Source organism: Cynara cardunculus, assembly GCF_001531365.2.
Source record: "Cynara cardunculus var. scolymus isolate 2C chromosome LG 12, CcrdV1, whole genome shotgun sequence".
NCBI classification, from domain to species: domain Eukaryota; kingdom Viridiplantae; phylum Streptophyta; class Magnoliopsida; order Asterales; family Asteraceae; genus Cynara; species Cynara cardunculus.
This window is the reverse complement of record NC_037539.1, coordinates 8,214,230-8,230,367: the sequence shown is the minus strand read 5'-3', so window position 1 is coordinate 8,230,367 and position 16,138 is coordinate 8,214,230. Positions and strand designations below refer to the sequence as shown.

General features: G+C 36.1%; 1 protein-coding gene across 3 annotated transcripts; it reads right to left on the bottom strand.

Moving 5' to 3' along the window:
* Nucleotides 1-697: 697 nt before the first annotated feature.
* On the bottom strand, nt 698-10,661 carry LOC112522563. Of its 3 annotated transcripts, none has more exons than XM_025131759.1 (10): nt 9,954-10,661; nt 9,755-9,853; nt 9,442-9,647; nt 6,152-6,348; nt 5,859-5,967; nt 5,456-5,760; nt 4,782-5,204; nt 3,684-3,768; nt 1,966-3,516; nt 698-1,075 (listed from the first exon to the last, which is right to left on the bottom strand). In XM_025131759.1, exons 1-10 carry the CDS (start codon nt 10,019-10,021, stop codon nt 945-947), a joined length of 3,174 nt encoding a protein of 1,057 aa, XP_024987527.1. In that variant the 5' UTR covers nt 10,022-10,661; the 3' UTR covers nt 698-944. The 3 variants fall into 3 exon arrangements, with proteins under 3 accessions (XP_024987527.1, XP_024987529.1, XP_024987528.1); XM_025131761.1 differs by having other exon boundaries at nt 3,684-3,765; XM_025131760.1 differs by having other exon boundaries at nt 4,782-5,201.
* Nucleotides 10,662-16,138: the final 5,477 nt, after the last annotated feature.

Below are 16,138 nucleotides of genomic sequence, written 5' to 3'. Positions count from 1 at the left end.
TTTTACTTTTGAATAGCAATTTTCTTTGAACACAATAAGTGGCGTCTGGTTCGTAGAATGAAATTTGGTGGAATTTGACCGTGCTTTTGGTTTAAAGAATTGGAATGAAATCTTTCAAAAGAATCGGAATCTCCATATTTGTTTGGAGGGCAGGGGTGGCAACTGTGATGACGATAGCAGTAGCCTGATGGTAGGTGGTGGATGTTGGTTACTTGATTAAATTGCATCTTGTCCTTGTTTGGTTTCATAAAATCTTGAGAAATACATATATTTGCGGTGGTAGATGTGACTACGACAATAGTTACCTGGGGGTTGGTGATACATTTGCCCCATTTTTTAAATCGCATAAATACACCATTCCATTTTAATCAAATTAATTGTCATATAAAATTATTAACATGAGATTATTCAACATCTTTTTCATCAATGTGGTTACGGGGCTGGTACAAAATGGTCATCACTAACCGGGTGTCACACTCTCACTTATCCATCAAGTGTGCATGGCAAAGATCGAGAATCTTTACCCAGTAAGAGGGCATAAGGTAAGCGCTTACCAATAATCCATTTTAATGTTCGAGAACATTAACAGATAAGGTAAACGCTTACTTGGTAAGCGTTTGGTATACGGGTCCTAAAATTAAATTGCATTGGCGAAGCTCCTTCGGGTAATTATTAGCATATGTGATGAAATGCAAATGCAGCAACCAACAAAGAAAACTAAACCTGTAAATGTGCATTACAACATAACCAAATCTACATATCCCCAATCCCGGTATTGAAAACGAACGCAGACTCCACTAGAAAAACTTTAAAAAAAAATACGAAAAACACGGCTAGAAACATCTCTGTTTTCTCACGGTTTCAAAGCAGAAGCAGAAGCGGAAGCAGCAGCTAAAGATATGGATTTCACATTCATCATATACATGAGCATGGACAACTATTACCTATCTGTATCGGAAACCCATATCTAGCTCATACATCCCCCCTTGGCTATTCACTGGACGAACCTGCTTCGACTGGGCCCTCACTTCCATCTCCATCATCCTCTGCAACGCTTCCGGACCACCATCACCGACTAAAAAATGCACCATTATTATTATTATTAGTCAAGAAACAACCCTTAATTAATCATCATCAAACTATCTACCTTAAGTAAGCTCGCATTGTGATCCTTTTCCCGTCAATTCGGTTTTTCTGTCATGAGTTCGAATGTTTTGACCAGGCATTTGGTATGTGGGACAGGACAAAACAAAAACTGGTTGTCCCCGCCATTTGACGTAGACAAAAAATGCACTTTTTAGTCCTATTGAATTGGTAAATTACTAAACTACCCGTGTCAAATTAAAACCCTAAAACCTTCCACAATTATTTCATCCTCCTATCTCACTCATGCCCATCCAATCCTGTACCCACGCTGTTTGGACCAAAAGGAATTGAAGCCGGAAATATATAAAGAGCTTGTGTGGCGCATGATCTACAGTCTATAATATGGTAAAATGCTAGTTAAGTTGCACCAACCCACACATAAGTTCAGCATCTTGGATACAAGTAATAATATAAATACCTTAGAAGGTTAGAGGTTCAACCAAACATTTCATTTCTAGAAATCGATATACATTAAATTGGGTGACTTGCTGGACAACCCGCAGGATCACCAGGTTGAGAGATCTGGAAACCTGAACAGGTTTCTAAGATCTGGTCTTTTCCAGGATCAATTTTGTTACCAGGTGAGTGTTCAATCAGCTGGACTAGGTTGGGACGACATTAGTGTAGATCAATGTCATAACAAATGAGTTTACAAGTACTTGAACTTGGATTCAAGATCAAAAGATTGTTTGTTTTTTGTTTTTAATGGTTGGACTAGAAAAACGTATATGAACACAGTAAAAACTCAACTTACGGAAGTGGACAACAGTTTCTGCAAAAAACAAATTCATTGCATAAAGAAAGTTATCGAGATCTTACCAGGTAATGGCATACCAAGCCCACCAATGTTGGCCTGTTGATGAGCAAACGGGAATCCATGCAGTGCTTCCCTATCTGGCATAAAATTGGATGCTTGATTGCCAGGATGAGGATGCACCATTGAAGGCCTTGGAAGATCACGTAGCAGGTGAGGAGGGAAGTTGCCTTGCATCCGCATTTGAGGCATCATTTGAGGATGAGCAGGAACATCGAAACCTGTTACTCTAGCATCAGGGTGATGAAAAGGACGGGCCATATTAGCTGGAAATTGGTGATTCAGAGGAGAGTCACGTTGCATAAGATGCTCGGGAAATCTCATATGGGAATTCATATGTGGCAGGTTAGGATCTAACGGGTGAAACATTGGCAGCCGATTATGATTCATTTGCCCTGCATGCATTTGAGGAGATGAAGCTTGGGCATGAAGATTGTTAAATTGTCTCTCAGGCTCCAACATGTCATAGGGCCCACGAACAAAACGATTGGCTTCCTGAGCTGCAATAGAACGCTCGCCTCTAAAACCAGAATTAAGGGCCGCAAGCTTCTCTGATATATCAAATGCCGCATCAGAAGGTAACAATTTCCCTATAGTTGTACTTTTAGACATTGGGTTATGGGTGTTTGCAGGATCGCCAACTGTAATCAAGCTCTCCTCTTCAGGCAGCTGGATTTCGACTGCCCCACTGGCTTGCTTAGCCAATTTTGGCACTCCCCTATGGAACTCTAACGGGTCAACATCTACCTGAGGACCATTGAAATTTAACCAGCTTTCAGCATCATCTGATTTGACAGGCTGTTTCTCTTTGGAGGACAAGGTATTGCTTTCATAACTTGTCATGTTGGATCCGATTCCATCAACACTAGAAGATAGAGGACCATTCATCACAGGGGCAGATAGTTCACGAGGCGCTATATTGATTCTGGCAGACCCAGCAGATCCCCTCTGGACAGAAACAGGTGCTTGAGCCGACTGCAGCTCCTTCATGAAAGCAGTCCCGAAAAGCGCTTCAAGTGAAAGGTTCTGAGCCGAAGTATGTCCAGCTTCCTGATTAGCATCTTTTGGCTTTTCAAACATCTTAATACCTCCCACTTCAGAAGTAGGACGGTTTTCCAACGATCCACTGTCTGTATTAGAGGATTTCATATCGTCAATGGTAGTTCCTTTCTGTAACAATGAAAGCAAGTGATGAGTTGCACGATTGTCAACTGGTATAGCATCCATGTTTTCTTGGCCAGAAACACTCCAATCAGGAATGGGTGGCTGCAAAGTTGTACTTTTCTCGCTATATTCTGACATTATAGTCTGTTCAAGGTCTTCACACGTTAGGACTGCAGCAACTGGAGGTGCAGAGTCCTGTCTATAATCGTTGTACAAATGCTTGGAGTCTGACGGTGTTTTGGTAACCCCAAAACCCTTGTAGGATAAATCTGGTGCACTGGGCTCACTAGATATGACATTGGGAACTTGAGACCCAGTTTTGTCACTACCAACAATCAGTGAAAGCAAGTCATTCGGTCTATTGGATGAGACATCATCCACAGGTTTCTTTTCTGCAAAAAGATTAACGAAAATAGAAAATGGAACAGCTAAGAGGATATGATGCAGTAATTATGAGACATGAAGCCAAATAAATCCAAATTATTAGCTCTGATATTATACTCATACAAAATTATATAGTGAGAGTGGGGGAGAGAGAGAGAGAGAGGGAGTGATATACCGTCTTCATTGAACCACTGAGCAAATCTGGAAGATTGCACATTGTGGGGACTCGGATGATCATCTGCCTCACTCTTCTGCTGCTGCTGAGCGAAAATAAATTCATTACCTTAAAGTAAGCAACACATGACTGCCTAGATTTTATATTTTTTCTTCAGAAAAATAGACTAACAAAACAGGAGAGGCACCATATGGTTAGCCAAAAGCATATTACTATCAGGCCTCTGTAAGCATGTCACTTTCACCAAGGTAAACTAGTTGAATCAAATTATTCAGAATCCTATCATTCTGATAGAATAAAAATATATATACTAGCGATCTTTCCAGGTTGTGAAATGTGGATGGAAATGTTAGACAAGAGAATATAGTCGATTTATATTACCATAAACCTGCATATATCTTCCAACCTTTGTGTTGCTAAAGGTCCTAAGTTTTTCATCTACAAACTAGTTTTTTACCCTTTTGATATTTGGGTGTGTATTAAACACAAACATAATAACAATAATAATATGGAATACCATATTTAGAACATATATGAAATGCTAATAGTGGACACTAAAAATGTAATAATAGATGTATCATTGTACAAATACAATTGAGTACTTCCCATGGCCAAAATCTCACAAGAATAAGACAAAACGACATGTCTACCAGACGTGATAGGTTGAGAGTTCAGATGGGTTTAGGGCAAAAATCCCTACATTTTGGGAAGGAGACCAAGACAGCAAAACCGCCTGATGCAATTGCTCACATGCATAGGGTGAACTAACTTTATGATGCCTTCCCAAAATATCGTTTTTTTCGTTCTTTTGTCACTGTGGATGTGAAAACCCTCAAGTGCTTTACCTTGTTAGTTGTGACAGTTCCTATACACAAATGCAATGAGCAATTGAAATCTCTACTCTGGAATTCGGATAAAAATGAAAGTCACTCTAAGCAAAGCCAACAGAGAGAATTTGTGAGAGCAGAGGTTTTCGAACTAGTTTCCCAACATATTCTTCAAGAATGTCTGATTCATGTGTCAACAGCTCAGATAATGCATTTTATTGTTCAGGTTAAGCAACACCAAACTGGCGCAGAAGTTTTTATAATCATGTACCTCAAGAAAACCTGTGGAGCCACCATCTTTAACTGTTGGACCGCTGCCAAAGAATTTTCCGAGGATGGACGTCGTGCTTTCCTGACTCGAATTGCTAAGAATTTTATTTCCCATAACATTATTCGTCATAAGTTCAAAAACTTCACCATCAACAGCTTCGTGCACTTCTGGAAAACCAGAGATTCCATGTAAATTATGATCACCAATTCCACGCTTCTCAGTTTCAACTGCAGACCCTGACAATGAAGTCATTATGGCTTCACCCTGCTTAATCCCACAGATGTTTTTATCTTCAAGGTACTGGTCTGTCATATCTAACTTATGAATTGGCTGTATGTTCCCCTGGTTATCTTGAGTTCCATTTTGAGTGTGGTTGCCCTTGGCAAGCAAATGAATTTCCTCTATTCCAGGTTTAGGATTCTGCTAAACAATATATGAACAATATATATGTCAGTAAAAGAGATAATAAGATGGTCATTTTTATTCGAGTTGACCTTTTTCAGGAAAAGAATGTTCAATTCATTGTACCGATTCAAGCCCTTATTGCTCATTGCACCAGAAGTCAAAAACCATGAATACACACATACTATCAATAGGGATGAGCGAACACATTAAATAGACATAAACACAAATGCACAATATACGTACATACATACGTACATATAAACACTTACCTCTTTGTTGGTAGAAGAGATAGGTTTTGTGGTTGAACCCTTCTCCAGAATTGTGCTTCTAAATCCTGGTGGTACAAGTGGTCGGGATTTGGAAGACTGCAACAGGATAGAAGATTTTAAAGAATCATCATTTGGAACAGATTGAACTGCAGAATTCAATTCACCGCTGGCCTCTAACACTCCTTCTTCCTTGGTCTCCTCCAAGATAAGGTCCGTAAATCCATCGCTTTTATGCTTATTGGCATTTGATTTCTGCTTTTCTTGTAGCACTTTCTGTTGTTCCTTCCTCATCAACTCAAAAGAAGCTGCCAGAAAATTAGAATGCATAAGTGAACTTTGCAGGTCATCAATCACCAATAGAATAAAAATAAGGGTTCAGCCATGTGAGACAAAGACATGTTACCTCTTCTCTTTCTTTCCTCTTCTGCTCTATCCTGACTCGTAAACTCACTGGAACCAAATGTTTCGTCATTGAACGAGTCCTGGGTGTTAGTTCGGGTATGCGGCACAGCCTGAAGAAAACAGTAAGTATGAATATATATATATATATATGTATATATATATGATGCAGGGGATGTAGGTTGTCTTTATAGATTCCAATGATTTTGATTATCTTTACACAGAGGTTTATTTGGAAGACTATTTGTACTAATCCAAACCACAAACATGAAAAAAGCCAAATTTAACGTCACTAACCTTGAAAGGGCGTGGGGGCTGATATGCCTCGTTACTCCTATTGAGATGGAAGGGCTCGTTTGTCTGGCCCTTTGGAGCAGAGGTCCCAGATGCAATTCCAGAGGGTCTTGGAAAAGAGCCACTTCCAAGAAGTCCATCATGCTCAGAGTTCTGCCATGGTCGCCGAGATTGATTGCCATAACTGCGCCTTCCATTATCTGAAGAAAACTATTATTAATCGAAATGCTTATATATATGTAAATCAAACAGACCAAGGGCCTAAGATAAAGTCATTCATATTGGTGCTAGCATAAGAAAATAAGACAATTATATGTGTGATCCGTAACACACTACCGGTGTAGTGTTTGACCAACATTGCCAGGTTGTCAAGATATATATATATGTATCATGTATGCGGTTTAGCCACTCTCCTCCTTTGACCTAACTTTTGGAGTGGGTTCTACCAAGTCCATTTATCAGTTACTAATCAAGTTCCAGCCATGGACAATCTCATACAAAGGTTAGAATTAGGAGTCCTTTGACCTAATTATTGGTCAACACAAGGAAATCCACAAATTGACTATATAACAAGCCAAAACACTGACAATGCTAAGCTGATTGACTTGACGATGAGTCCATGACAATTACATACAACCAAGTTAGTTGTGGTGGTTATCCAAGTGCCTGGTAAAAGAATTAATGCTAGTTCTACATTTGACTTCCAAAAGTGGGTAAGAATTTAGGTTTCATCTACGACATACTACTTTTGCAATCAAATAACAGCTCACAACTCTTTCTAACAAAGCAACAGAATAAATCGCCAACTCAATAAACTACAAAAATTACCAATTATAACACAACAAGTAACACATACTACATTATCAACATGGAAATCCTAATTTTTCAATGCCTTGGGGCTGATAGATATCATTGTAGGAGCCAATTGATTTCAAATCAAGGACCGACTGATATCAGAACAAGAACCCCAGTTCATGTGGCAGAATTTCAAAATGAAATTTCTGAATTGTTGTAAGACACCCAGATGGTGTTAGATTTCCTGATAGATAGTCTTAACCCAAATGGAAAACAACCAACCCGAAATATGAACTACTCGATGAGTCAAATAATTAACCAAGATTTAGAGTTATTGCTCCCACCCAGTGTTATCCAATTAGTCCTGACCCCTTTACACAACACGATCCAGTTCATGCTAGCTCCTATGCAAATAAGGGTGCATTCGTTCACCACCAACACCCATCAGGGCCAATCTTATCTCGAACAGAGCATATAAAACTCTCGACATAAAAAGAATAAACAGCAAAATTAGGGTTTACATCATTATGCTTACCCATTGAGTGATATTCTTCGCACTCCAATTCAATTTTGGTCCTCATTGTCTTCAAGTTCCTCTTCATCACAAGGGAAGAGAAAGGGGTAGATGATCTCGAAAGAGAGAGACAGAAATGAGAGAGGGCGGCGTGCCTCTTTCTTCTCCTTATGACGAAATAGGTCAAAATTATTTATATATATAGTCTAATAATGGGGTTTAGATCTGTAATTGCTTTCAACTTGGTTAATAAGGACCAAGATTGGGCAAATCCAATTACCGCTTTTGTTCATTTACATTTTTATTCATCTTAGTACTGGTGGGACCCTATTATATAAAGAAATAATCAATCAAAATTGGTTTCTCCTTTATAAAGTCCAAAGAATCTAGCTTCTATATTTATTATATTTGAAAATGAATTCTACAAAATATACAAATATAATCTAAAGTACTAAACTTACCATGTAAGCAAATAATGTACCACATGAGACTACCCCAATGAACCATGTATTCGCTAACTCACCTACTGCACACCCATAAGCATACCACTGACAAAAATGTATTGCGATTGAAATGAAATTTCTGCCACCATTCTATAATACTTATCCTCTTTCATGGCTACACGTACTAAGGAATCTAATAGACTGCTAACAACAAAACATAATATTTCTCACCAACCATTTGATCCCCAACCTAAGACCACAGTAATCAAAAGTAAAGTGTGTTGATGAAGTCAAATGGAAAGAAGAACCATCTTTAAAGTAGTTAACGGTGGTCAGTTTTTAATCAAGTAGACTATTTGGTAAACAGAACAAAGTAAAAAGTAAAACAATGATTATGAACAAAAAAATATTTCATAATGGCTATTAGTAAACCCTATTAACCATATCAGCAAAAGCACACTTTGAATAAGAGGATGAGAACAATGCAATAAGGCTCTAATTAATTCTCACTAAGCATCTACTAGCTGATAAGAAGCAAAGACATCTAGGAGGCCGGTTTACCGAGAAAGATGACAATTATTATTTCAATATATCATCAATCAATGCAGTCATATGCATGCACCGAGGAAAATAAGTTTTCTTTTTAACTTCCAAAACCACATGCTGTAAACATAAGGTCTGCCATCTTACACGCTGTAAACATAAGGTCTGCCATCTAATGGAGTAATAAGGAACTATTCTGGAAATAACACTGCGATATCTATCAACAAACAAGTGGGAAAAAAAATTAGAATTACATACAACAGAAATCCGATGCGTGAATCGGCAACAGAAATAAGCAACCACAAGTTAGGTATGCTTTCAGTACCTTCTCATTGAAAGCAAAACTTAACCAGAGAGTGACACCTCAACCGGCAGGTTTAGGGTAGAATATTCATCGGATGTATCTAGAGAATAAAGAAGCTGACTAATCTAGTAAGAGATTCATTTCATCTATTAGAAAGAGAAAAAATAATTCCTCTAGATTTCCAACATTAGATTTAAAATTGGTCTTAGGACCTCCACTTTCACCTATATATGGACTGTGGTTTAAACAAAAAACGAACACGGTCTGTCTCTAATAATGCTCTGAGTTGCATGCTACTTTAAAGCAAGTTAATAAACTAGAAGATGCTTCAGAAAAATCAATCAGCCCTCATCTGGTCATCCTTGGGGATCTAATTCCCTAGAGCCTACCCGTTTATGAACATCAAATAATAAGATTTAAACTCACACGTTATGCAATAAATGGTAAAGACCATGGAATATGCATGGATCAACTCTCTATGATGCTTTTAAGGTTTTCAACCATGAATCAACTACTCACATTCCCAGATATTAGGATCATAGTATTTGCAAAATAAAATGTGTATTATATAGATAAAACATACAAATTCACCACTGGAGTGACTTTGTTGCTTCCAAACCACAACCGTAAAGATGAATGAACGATGTCCATAATTATTTATTTATTAGAGTATGATATGCACTCAAAAACCGACCTGGATCCAAATCAGATTGTGAATCCCCATCTTTATCACTCCATCCGGAAGAACGATTGTCCCATCTTCCATAGACTCCCCTGGAGAAATTACTTGAATCACCCCTAGTGGGTGGTGAAGAGCTGTAATCATTACGACGGAAACTTTGCAATGGTAAACTACCATGACTTCTTTGCCGTTCTTGGTTGCTATTATCTTCAAATTCACTGGTTTTAGTGAATCCATATTAATAGAAGCACATGATACAATAGAAGAGTTCACATGATTGGCAGATAGATTACATAAATCTTAATGAAATTATAGGAGAATCTACCTCAGAAGTGATCGGTCGAAGCCACTCGGCAGCGTCTTGCAGATTTCCAACTCACTTAATGAAAGGAGAAAATCTCTGGTATACGAAATTCTTGGTTTCCTGAAACATCCAACAGAAAACACAAATTTTCAACCCAAATTAACATCAAACCAAAAGAGAACTTCAATCAAGGTATATCAACAAAAAAAATGTTTATTACTTTTGAGGTTCATCAACCGATTCAGAGGCCGCCACAGCCGAGCTGCCATCTTCGTTTTCCAAGCTCATTTTGCAGTACTATTGAAAATCTAACGGCCCCCAATCAAACCCGCCGAATACTCTACAACGACTAACCCACCTCTATACCCCAATCAGTAAGCCAACTACGATTAATGGAAGCAACAACCTGCTATAAAATTCAAAACTGAGTTACATCTACAGCCTTCACGGCCTGGTTTGAAGATAGTCCTATTCTACCCCGATCAAACCCATCCAAAACTGGTAAATCCTCCCTTAAACCGCCATCGATCTTCACAAACTACTCGTTTTCATTAGATCAACCTCGACCATCACTTACCGAACGCAAGCAAACGCAGACTAACTCATCCCTTCATACTCCATGAACAAATTATACAACTCCCCCAAAACGCATTCATCTAAAACATCACTCTTCAATACATAAATCCAAAATCTAGGGTTTTGTGCTTTATTCTTTGTTTTTGTTTCGTAATCTAGAATCGAAAGGCTCCGAGATCGCTAGGGTTTTGTTTAAACAATAAACTGGATCGGAGAAATGAAAAATTAGAAGAATCAACCGAATCCTGAGAGACGAGGACACAACATTTTTAGGGTTTCAATCGAGTTTGCCTTCGATTGATCGCTGATGATCTCAGATAATTTCGAAGATAAAATAATTTTGGAAAGGGAACGTTTTGGCAGATAGAGAGAGAGGAGGGAGTGCTCTCTTTCTTGGTTGCAAACAAAAATGGGATATGTGTGTTAGACCATAGACTTAATTACAAATTTCCCCCTCCACTATTATGCTTCTGTCTAAAATGACTCCATTTCATCCCTTCAACTATTTCTTAATACACAAGGTTGGCCTAACCAAACAAACATACAGGTTGTTTACCTAATCACTTACCCGTTAAGCGTTTACTGGTTAAATTCAACTATATCGCTTATTTATCGGCTAAGATTTTAGTCTACCAATACGGCATCATATTCTACTTACCGATAACCGCTAATTATGGTAAGAGTCGTCGGCTCGTCGCCCTCACTTACCGAGTAAGACTTTCGGTCATTGTTTCGCTCTTATGGAGTAAGATAATTTGTCCTTGTCATATTCATTTGGTAAGGTAACGTGACTTGGTAAGCACATACCCGGATAAGTGTTTGGTACAAAGTTGAAAGCCCTGAGTATCTCTTAAACAGATGTTGTCTCGGTCCCAATGGGTAGAGAATCTATTTATGTGAAGACTCTTGACTTGTAAAAAAATACAAGGATACATATGAGAAAATTTGTAGGGAAATGTGTGCAGTGGTGGTTGTAACAGCAACAATAATAGTGTGGTGGTGGGGGTTAGGTTAGGGGCGTAACAGTAACGGTAGTAGCATGGTCATAGCAGGGATGTTCAATGAGTAATCGGGGGTGGGTGGGTATGATGATAATATTAGTGGCATGGTGGTTAGTGGTGGGGTAGGGTAGGTGGGGATGGGTGGCGGCAACAATAGTGGTGTGGTTTTGGTGGGGGTTAGGAGTGGGGCATGACGAACAATAGTAACATGGTCGTGGTGGGTGGTGATGGAATTCAATTCCCTCCATTATGCCAAGGAATGATGAATTCATTAATTTGTGGAATTCAATAGAATTTGTAGGATTACATCCATTTTCAAGAAATGAACCAAACAAAAAAATTAGAATTTGGTCAAAGGAATTTGTCATTCCAATTCCTTCGAATTCCGTCAACCAAACGGTCCATAAGTATTACATCTCCACTTGATCCCCCTTTAACCCACCCTCTATCTTTTTCCAAGCTCCCTTGTTATAATAATCCTTATGTCTGTAAGTGTTCCCATAGGTCATGTCCTTAGAAATGTTTAAGGCGGGCACATAAATTCAGTTGCTTCTCTCATGTTCTTTTTTGTCTGCCCCTCTACCTCACCCTCCTCAATCGTTATAGTTTCTATCATCCTCATTGATATTATCTTATGTCTCTAGTGCACATATTTGAACCACTGTAATTTACCATCTCTCAATTTATTTGTGATAGATGCAACTCTCAACCCTACCCAAAAATCTCGTTGATTATCATTTCCAACATGGTCCAACCACAAGCCCACCTGAGTATTCTCATTTCTGAACTTTTTTTACCATGATTCTTTATACTTCTCCATGATGCGTTTGAGGACGTGAGTTGCTTAAATCCGGACCTAACTGACATGAAGCCAAATAACAAAATTGGCTTTTACAACACATTTGTTTTGTGTCGCATTGTAGAATTAATCACACATTCCCATAATTTCATGGTATGGCTAAGTAGTTTTATACTAAATAGTTGGCATAGTTTTATGTGCCGCCTTTGCTCTTATATAATAGCATAATAACGTTGAGTCTCCGCTCTTTAGTATTTGATAGTCCTAAGGGATATGTTAAAGAGCTTTGTCAACCATTACCTACTCAACTTCCCCAAACAAATCCACACCTTAATCAGGACCTGGTATGAGCCTATGGCCTTACCATTACACACTGTCCTTAGTGCCTCTTTCAAGGTTAGTCTAAAAGTTTTGTTTGTTTCAGTTTCTGTTTTGAAACAGCTAAATTCTAACGATTTGGTCCAGTCGTTAAAAACTAAGGAAATTCTATCAGAACAAATCACATGTTAAAAATGTGACATTTTTTTTTCCTTTTTATTACTTTGATTTTCACTAAAAACTAAAACTTCAATCCTAGATTTTTGGTCAAACTTAATTAATCCCAGTAAGTGTAAGGAACGAGAAAGTAATACACAATGACCGCGATCAGACACGTTTGTGTTACGAAGCAAAGGCTTAAGGTTGGATTAAATGTGGATGATTTCCACCACTGTTCATCCTTTGAAATTTGTCACAAAGACGTTCACCATGGCATAAAGACCCCAACCTCGTCATCGATATCCGCCTAGACGAGGACCATTGCCTCTTGGATAGAGGTTATGGAATGTAAGTCATCCTAAACCATTGCACCCAAAAAATGGCCAACCTGGAATGACAGCCATAGCCTAAATATAAATAATGCTTGTACTTGTGACTGCTTACACCCTCGATCAAAATAACAAAGTCAACCACTACCACACCATGTGAATAAACTACCTGAAGATGAAGTTACTAGATTGTCGACGAGTCAAAAATTTGAAGATCATGTTATCGTGTTTCCTTTTTTAACTGGAACTTTCTAATAAGCATATCATGTGCATGGTTTTGATAAGCTTATGATGATATACTTTTATAACCTGTGTTTCTAGAATCTTATTATGATGAATATTTTCTTCTTTTTCCTTTTGTTTTCATCTTACATATATTTGTTTATGTTTAAGTGTACGCTGATATAAGCGATCGCTGTGAATATCCTTTTTATGCAAATGAATATGAACGAATACGCATGTTTACGGGTCCATATTTGCAACGCCCGTATGTATCTATCATCCTCTCACCTGGGTACAATGAAGCTCTTGAAAAAAGACATGTGCATAATTCATGATGAGACTAGAAAGAAAGGTAATTAAAAGTTCTAAAAGAGAAATAAAGGATTATAATTTGACTATTTTGGACTATAAGAATGAAGCAATTGAAAATTTAAGTTGAATTTGCATATTAAGAAATAGTTTAGGGACCAAACTTGTAATTTACTAAAAAATTGACATACATTGGTTGATATGTATATTTTGATTACTTGTTAAATATCTAATCTATTTGTTTATAAACACAAAAATAGAATCACAATGACTAAATTGTTTTAAAGAGAACTAGAAAGATACTTGCGTAATACAACGAGATATATCTTGATTTTGATATTTTATTTTATTATGTATTTTAGTCGATATTATAGTATGGTTTTATGTGATTTTGAAAAAGAAATGATATTTTTATTTTTGAATAAAATATAAATTTGAATATATCATAAAAATTTGACAAAAATATATCGATGTTAATATCAAATTAACTATTTAAAATTCATATTTTTTGTGTAATTTTTTAATTCAATTTTTTATTATAATTTAATTTAAATTCAATAACGAAATAACTTATATTTGGTTTGATAATATAATTTTCTTGTAAAGATAATAATTAATTATTCTGTTAGAACTCAATAATTATCCTAATTATATTTAGATTTTTTATATTTTAAAATGAGATGTTTATCCTCTATTTGATTATGTTTATCCGCAGTTAGTTACACGTCAAACATGGAGCTTCAATAAGTTGTACTTATACATAATTTACTTGTAATCGTGAATTTTAAGTAATATACATCAATATATAGTACTTCATACCTAAAAAATGATTTTTAAGAGTTTTTGTCAAATACTTTATAATATAGCATAGATAAGAGTCTGTTTATTGACAATTTAATGAGACTTACATTTTATTTGTGATCAGCTACTCTGTAGTGACCTAATGATATAGAACACGACTTACTTTGTAAGTTTTTATAGAGAGTTTTATGCATAAAGTCAATGTTTTTTTCCCACACATGTTATTTCCATCTATGAGAAAACCCTCTCAATTCATACAGAGATGTTAATACACACAATCAGCTTTATCCATATAGAACTTAATGAAAAATCAACCAAACAACCCTATGTAGACTTTAATAACTAGAAAAAATAAGATTTAATCTTTTTTTAGATTTACGAGGTGTAGTAATTACGTGAATTTATAGTTATACATACATACAAAGGAGACCTTCTTTAGAGAACTCTTTAAATTGTGAGATCTATGAGAATCAATGCATCATGTGTTATTTCATATGATCTTTTTCATCTATGGGTAGAATTTAATGTAGTGATTAACATGGATTTGTTTACAATGTGTTTGTTTCACATGTACTTATAAATATGAACTTATTTGACGTGTTTGTAAAACAAAAAATACACGTGAATGTAGAGGTGTTCATGGTGTGGTTTGAGGCAAAACCGCAAACCGCACCGTGTATGCGGTTTGAGCATTTTCCCGAACCGAACCAGCACCGCATACACCTCCAACAACAAAATGCGTTGCAATGCAGTTTCTATCTAACGCATTTTACGTTTATAATCCAATATTATAAAATCAATTATAACGTGATTGTAGTCTAAATAAAATATAAAGTTCCAATATTTCCAATTTCCGATTATATATTACATAAATTAGAAAATAATGTAAGAAATAAAAAAACTAATTAAACTAAATCGTTGAGACTTGAAAGTAACTTAAGGCAAAATGCAGAAGTCGCATATCAGCACAAAATTGAAAAAAAATGGTGAAATCATGTCGTGAATGTTGATTAAAGCCTAAAAGAACCTAATGGATTACTGGGCTATAATTTATTAAAATTATTAATCGAAGTCCAAAACTTTGGAGTTATAAATAGACCATGGAGATAATAGATTAAAAATATTTTACAAATTTATCATTTATTCTATATATATATATATATATATATATATAGGGTATATTTCAAATGCAACCATTTTCTTTTGTACAACCAATGCAACCCAATTAATTGAGATATTTATAGAAATGATGGGAGTTCATTTATTATTATTTGAATATTTATGAAAGATAATAGAGTTCATTAATTATGATCAATACTTTATATTAAGAAACAATCAAAACTTATATTCATCAAATGAAATGGAGGGTTGAGATTAAGTTGTATTGGTTGTACAAATGTAAAAGGTTGTATAATAACTCACCTCCATATATGTGTGTGTGTGTGTGTGTTATATAGGTAAAATAAAATATATATACATATATATAATGTGCAGTGCAGTTTTAATCGTTGTTTGATAACTCAAAATCGTAAACTGCACCGCATAGTGCGATTTGATAAAAATGCAAACCTCAAACCACACCATGGAAGTTCTAAACCGTGTTTTGCAGTTAGTTTTGGGCGGTTTAAATAAATACCCTGCATAAAAGAGTTTCATATTGTGAACTAAATACATATGAAACAAACATACTGTAAAACAAATATATATTAATCAATACGCTAAGTATTATACTTAAATGTAAAAAATCATATAAAACAAAACCTTAAGATAGAATATCTCACAAATTTTAAAGTTGTAAAAAATTATACATATATACACACACAAACATCTCCATATTACCATATTATATATGTATATATATATATATATATATATATATATATATATATAT